The following is a 7,277-nucleotide window of genomic DNA, read 5'->3' as shown; positions in this document are numbered from 1 at the left end:
GGTTGAATCAAGAGATAGATTTGGAACCCCTATAACCACGTGACACCTCCATATGAGAGTTATAATTAATAAGATGGTTAGGAACATGTTTAAGCGTCACAAATTGAAGTAATTTTAAGGATAAGTTATAAATACATTCTTGAAATTTGTTTAAAATACAGATTATTCTTTGTGGTATAAAAAATTATAAATATCTTCTTATTAGAATTTTTTATTTTACAGAATTAACTAAAAAAATAAAATTCATAATTGTTCTCTTGTACAATAATAAAATTACCTAAATTATTAATTAAAACATATTTTAATATCATTAAAAATTGTTAATTGACTTAATGATTTATTAATAAAATGAGCAATTTGTTATGAAATTAGAAATCTCAAGGGGTGAAATATAATTTTTAAAACAAGAAGAAATAATTTGTATTTTAATCAAATTTAGAAATTGTATTTGTAATTCATCCTAATTTTAAAGTATCTAAGACCACTCCTAAGCATTGAAGGCCAAACTATATAAGAATCGTATGTTCAATTCCCCGAGTCAGTCAATATAGAAACTTTCTCACCAAAGTTTTCTTTCTTTTATTTAACACCACACCGGTGACAACTGAAATTGGCATTCTTTATCCATTTCTGACAATGCTGAGACTTGAACTAGCCCGAGGAAATCCAAACGTCAGCAAACTTAAAATTTGGTTTCACACTTAAGGCCATCTCTAACGATTCAATAAACTTGACATCAAATTTAAAATTTAGTAAAAAATGTACTTTTTGGAGCTCTAACGATTTCACCGAATTGGTATCAAAATGATAATTGAACAAAAAAATTATCAAACTGAGAACAGAATACAAGTTTCACCAAATTACTGTGCGTGATCGTTGGAGGAGACCAACCGGTCAACCACCCGATTAACCAACCGGTCGACCGGTTCCTTTTTAAATAGGTAGGTTCAAACCGATCAAAAAAGGTTCAAACAGGTTTTAAAAAAAAAAAAAAAAAACCTTTACTGGTCGACCGGCCGGTTGACCAACCGGTCGATCACTTCCCTCAATTCTGCTTTGATGCTCACCGTTGGAAGAAGAAGTATCAAATTGAGAAAATAATCTATTTTTCACTCAGATTTGGTGAAAAAAGAAGTGAACGGTTGGAGATGCTCTAAGCAATTGTACTTGGAAAAAAAAATGTTTGGTTTTATTTTCATGTGTTCAACTTATTTGTTATTTCAGTTCAAAAAAATTATATACGTGGGTGTTGATTTTCGACCATACAACCAAAAAAGGGAACTCAGTTGGAGAGCATTGGCAGAATAGATTAAGCCTGAACAACCTATCACATAAGAATCCCGTGGTGGTTTCGTCCACCCGGGGGCACTCCGATGATCAAGTCAATAAAATATCTCTCAAAGATAACCAATAGTGCTTTGCTTAACTCACTAGACAAGCACTCCGATGATCAAGTCAATAAAATATCTCTCAAAGATAACCAATAGTGCTTTGCTTAACTCACTAGACAGAACATAAAAAGACCTATAAAGGTACCTCCCTTTTATAGCCAACACAAACCTAGTGCTTAACTCACTAGACAGAACATAAAAAGACCCATAAGGGTACCTCCCTTTTTATAGCCAACACAAACCTAGTCCCAATAGAAGCCTTGTTTCAATGGACTCTAGATTACTGCTAATCTTGGACTCCTAGTAGGATCGAGATAAAAGTCTTATCTTTGTCCAAAATGAAGTCTTCTCCCAATCTAGAACTTAGTCCTCTATCCAAATAGATAGTTTGATATCATCTAGGACTCTAGTCCTCTATCCAAATACCTCAGATTCTGGTATTATCGCATCATATCTCGGTATTATGGTCCGCACACATGGCACCTCAGCTAACAACCTTGGTCGCGTGAACTATCCAAAAATATATCTCCACAATATATATATCTATATAATAAGGGAAGAGAGTTTTTGAAAATGTATAAAAATGTATGTGAGATACATTTTGATTGAATGGTTGAGATTAATTTCAAATTTATATCAATGGCTCATATCAAAATATCTCCCGCCCAACACTCCTCTCCACCTACCCATGTCTGCCTCCCCACCTTCCCTTTCTATCTCTCTCCCTCTCCCTCTCTGTTCTTGAATCTCTTTCACAGATACATCTCTCTCTGCCTCCCCACCGACCACCTCTCATCTCCCTCGCCGGAGACCCAAACTCGAACCCTCTATTCCTGTCTTCCACCCTTCATCTCCCGCTCCTTCATCCCCCTTCCCCATTTTAGGCCTTTGTTTTGCATCGTCGAACCCAAACTCGAACCCTCCTTCTTCCTCCCTTCATCTCCACCTACCCATTCCTATCTTCGATTCAGAAAGAGGAGGGCATCGTCGTCCCGCCCCGCCGAGGCCGACGCCCTACCCCGCCATTCCCGACAAGAAGGCCCCTGTTTATGAAGATTCTGCATCATAAACAGTATGTTTTGACAGTATGTTCCTGTTATGTCTATAATGGCCCCTGTATGAAGTTTTGTTTATTAAATAATTGGGTTTGATATTTTGAAGATAATGGAATCCTTCAATACAGATTCTGCATCAACTTATGAAGATTCTGATTTGGGTTTGATATTTTGTACCCTTCTCTCTCTCTTCTTCTCCTTCATTACAGATCGTAATTAAAGTTTTGTTTATTAAATAATTTCATGTTTTGGGTTTGATGTTTATTGGGTTTGATGTTTATTAAAGTTATGAAGATTCTGATTTGGGTTTGATATTGGGTTTGATGTTTATTAAAGTTTTGTTCATTACAGATCGTAATCAAATGGAATCCCCTAAAAAGGTTCAGAAACCAAAAAAAAAAAGAAGAGAAAACATAACAAACTATCCCATAAATTTGTGCCCTCAAAAAAAGAGTAGAATCAGTGCCCTCAAATTTGTCCCCCAAAACCCCTGCCTTGAGCTACAACCAAATAACTTATAGAAGTAAAAAGAAGACACCATACCAAGCTTGAAAGTTCAATAGGGGTTCATAAAGATTTGGTTTTGTGGGTTTAGAGGTTAGAAGTGCCAGAAAATTATAAAGAAGAAGAAGAAGAAAAAGTGTAATGACTCGAATTTTTTTTAATAATCATTACATAATTTAATTGAATAGTTGTTGCACTACGTGATTAGTGATATTTGCTTTATATTAAAAGATTATTTGTAAATGGGTTTATGATAATTGAAAAAAAAAATAGTTCTTTTTTTGTCACATATGTTCAGGGTGAAATTTGTGTCTCTTGAGTTGAAGACCTTACTTACGAAAATTTTATGAAGTTTTTATGCATGAATAATTATTTTCTGAAAATTTACAAATTGAACAGTGTTGAGATTTGATATTAAAATCATGACTTGAGGTAAAACTTATTGGGTTTAGTTTTGCATATATTTGGGGCATGTTTAGTTATGGGTGGAAATTTGATTCAAAAGCCATAATTTAGAATCAATTTAAATTGGGTTCATATAACACATATTTAATTTGTTTAGTCCTTTTAATTATGTGAATGGAAGGTACCACTTCGAGAGTTGTTATTATTTATTACATTGTATTATAATAAATGTTTGAAAAGTGTAATCACTACAAACTACTTTGAGAAGTATAATCACTACAAACCACACATAAAGCAATTTCATGTTTTTTTTTTTTGTGTATATAATTTATGGTTTCCTGCCAAAATTGCTTTCTCTGTATTTAGATAAGCCCCACTGTCTATTAGATTTCTGTTCTCTGTCGCCAATCTCTATCGTGTTTGCTGGTGTTGGCTGTTTCTGGGTGCTGGTGTTTTCTACTGATTTGTGATGTGTTTCAAGGTGTGAGTGGCAATTTGGTTGAAATCTTCATATCAGTAGGCGTGTTTGCTGGTGTTCACTACAAACTATCAATAAAGTTTTATATTCTTAAGTTTTCTCTATCCTCACTTAATAACTAACATGTTATCAATCACCTACAAAGCATACAAACTAACTAATCCCTTTTTCTTTTCTTTTTTTTAGTAGGCAGGTCAATTAATTGGTTTGAGGCAAAGGTGGTGTTGGGTATGAGGTGAGGAAAAGCCGTGAATTTCATGTAATGATTTTTTGAAATGGTTTAGATTTTAGAAACCTATCTTCATGTAATGATTTTTTAAAATGGGTTAGATTTAAATGTGTTTCTAAATGGTTTTGATTTCAAAAATATGAAAATGATAAATGAACCAACGCAATTATTATAATGAGTTTCTAAAATCAATTTTCATGTACTAATTTTCGGAAACCTATCTTTATTTTGTTTAATTTAGTTCCCCTATGTAACTATTCTATTTATATCATTTGGAGTATTAATTATGTTTTTCTCATTCTCTTTCTAACTGTTCTGTTTCATTCAGTTTCGTTCTCTCTTTCATTTTTCAGTTGTGGTAAGTATCTTTTATAAGTATTTGGTTGTGATCTTTGTTTAAAAAAATAGTACAGTTAATTTTATTTAATGAACCTTAGGTTTAATAGTACTATTCAGTTCACTTCACTAATTGTGTGTTGCAAACAATTATTCAGTTCACACAGTTTTCTTTGCCACAGTTTATTTTGTCCATTAACATTGATTTCAAGTTTGATTCTTTTTGTGTTGCCTACTAATTGTTATACATAATGCTTCAACTAGAAAATGAGATATGCATTATCACAGGGATAGAAACTCAAAGGAGCATGATCATCCAAAAAAGGATCTTCGCACAAGGTAAGCTTTAATTGTTTTAAAATTTAATTTTGTTTGGTTTTACAGCTTTCAAAAATTCTTCTTCCTTATAACAAGACCATCTCTAACGATTCAATAAACATGACATCAAATTTAAAATTTAGTAAAAAATGTACTTTTTGGAACTTCAATGGTTTTATCAAATTGGTATCAAAATGAGAATTGAACAAAAAAATTATCAAACTAAGAACAGAATACAGGTTTTACCAAATTACTGTGCGTGACTGTTGGAGGAAACCAACCGGTCGACCACCCGATTGACCAACCGGTCGACCGGTTCCCTTTTAAATAGGTAGGTTCAAACCGATCAAAAAAGGTTCAAACAGATTAAAAAAATAAAAATAATTACCTTTACCGGTCGATCACTTCCCTCAATTCTGCTTTGATGCTCACCGTTGGAAGAAAAAGTATCAAATTGAGAAAATAATCTATTTTTCACTCAGATTTGGTGAAAAAAGAAGTGAACGGTTGGAGATGCTCTAAGCAATTGTACTTGGAAAAAAAAAATGTTTGGTTTCATTTTCATGTTTTCAACTTATTTGTTATTTCAGTTCAAAAAAATTATATACGTGGGTGTCGATTTTCGACCATACAACCAAAAAAGAGAACTCAGTTGGAAAGTATTGGCAGAATAGATTAAGCCTGAACAACCTGTCACATAAGAATCCCGTGGTGGTTTCGTCCACCCGGGGGCACTCCGATGATCTCCGATGATCAAGTCAATAAAATATCTCTTAAAGATAACCAATAGTGTTTTGCTTAACTCACTAGACAGAACATAAAAAGACCCATAAGGGTACCTGCCTTTTATAGCCAACACAAATCTAGTGCTTAACTCACTAGACAGAACATAAAAAGACCCATAAGGGTACCTCCCTTTTTATAGCCAACACAAACCTAGTCCCAATAGAAGCCTTGTTTCAATGGACTCTGGATTACTGCTAATCTTGAACTCTTAGTAGGATCGAGATAAAAGTCTTATCTTTGTCCAAACTGAATTCTTCTCCCAATCTAGAACTTTAGTCTTCTATCTAAATAGATAGTTTGATATCATCTAGGACTCTAGTCCTCTATCCAAATATCTCGTATTATCGCACCATATCTCGGTATTATGGTCCGCACACATAGCACCTCGGCTAACAACCTCGGTCACGTGAACTATCCAAAAATATATCCCCACAATATATATATATATATATTTAAATAAACTCGGAAGATAACTTTTTCAAATCTAGGTTTTATATTTATTTTCTTTAAGCTAACTTTTTAAATAAAATTTTTAGTGGAAACGAAAAATAGCAACATATAAAATTTTAAAAATAACCACAGGTCACACTACTGCAATAGAAAAGAAAAATGTTTGGAACTCTTAAAGTTAGAAATCACAGGACCTTCAACATGATGTAGATTAATCATATGCTTTTATTTTTCTGGTGTTTTTTTTTTTTAAACTTTTTTTCATGAACCAATCACAAGTGTGTGGAAATGATAGGATTGTGTTTTTTTTTCACCTCGAGAACATTGTTGAGTAGAAAATTTCAAACAACAGGTATTATTATAAATAAATAATAATATATCTTCAAATTGGGCCTGACGAGGAAGCTTATGATTGGTTCTCAGCTGATAAGAAATGTGTGTTCACAAAGAACTCCACACCATACATACACCAACATATTTGCTTCTCATATTATCATCATACCTTCCTCCCACCCCTACAGCCTATTCCATTTCGAAAACAAAAACACAAATATTTCAAAAAAACAATGGCAACAATTTCTAGCCTTAGCCTGTCAACCCCAAGAATCTCACCCAAAGCATCATCAGACTCACCAAAGGCCCACACCATCATTAATAATAAGCTGAACTACCCTTGGAATTGGAACAGATCCAGTCAATTCGGGCCGGGTCGGATGTGTATCCGACCCGCGGCAGCTGTCCCGGAAGGCCTGTCGGAGAAGGTGGCGGAGAGCATAAAGAGCGCGGAGGAGGCATGCTCCGATGACCCGGTGAGCGGAGAGTGCGCGGCGGCGTGGGATGAGGTGGAGGAGCTCAGTGCAGCGGCAAGCCATGCCAGGGACAAGATGAAAGAGTCCGACCCGCTTGAAACTTTCTGTAAGGATAACATGGATACCGAGGAGTGCCGCACTTACGATGATTGATCAATCAACCGTGCTCATATGTGTATGTTTGTGTGTTTTCTTTTTTTTGAATTTTAAAAATAAAAAGTTCAACTTTGAGATTTCATGTTGATTTTAGACTTTGTGATATAACGAATAGACTTGCCTTGTTTCATATATTAGCAATTGGTTTCATAGTCCCCCTGTTGCCTTGAGAAAGGCTTTGTTTTCTGGTTCTTAATACAAGTTTGCCGCTTCAAAAAAAACACAAGATTTCAATTCCTAGAAAAGAAGAGAAAAAGTAAAAATTGTAAAAACAGATATTTTCCGGGGGCTTATATGTAGGGTTTAATAAGCGTATTTATTATCTAATTGATTCTATGATAATTAATGATATTTTTTATT

The 7,277-nt window shown here is 34.2% G+C and overlaps 1 protein-coding gene across 1 annotated transcript; it reads left to right on the top strand.

Moving 5' to 3' along the window:
* Window positions 1-6,518: 6,518 nt before the first annotated feature.
* Window positions 6,519-6,914, top strand: LOC114268076 (calvin cycle protein CP12-1, chloroplastic). The gene has a single exon (XM_028209175.2). It carries the CDS (start codon window positions 6,519-6,521, stop codon window positions 6,912-6,914), a length of 396 nt encoding a protein of 131 aa, XP_028064976.2.
* The last annotated feature ends 363 nt before the right edge of the window (window positions 6,915-7,277 follow it).

The sequence above is a fragment of the Camellia sinensis genome, chromosome 12 (genome assembly GCF_055761805.1).
Source record: "Camellia sinensis isolate YWXY chromosome 12, ASM5576180v1, whole genome shotgun sequence".
Lineage (NCBI taxonomy): Eukaryota > Viridiplantae > Streptophyta > Magnoliopsida > Ericales > Theaceae > Camellia > Camellia sinensis.
Note: the sequence above shows the minus strand (reverse complement) of the source record. Positions and strands in the feature narration are given on the sequence as shown.

Coding starts and splice junctions, on each gene's coding strand:
- LOC114268076 (XM_028209175.2), top strand. CDS start 6,519: ATGGCAACAATTTCTAGCCTTAGCCTGTCAACCCCAAGAATCTCACCC.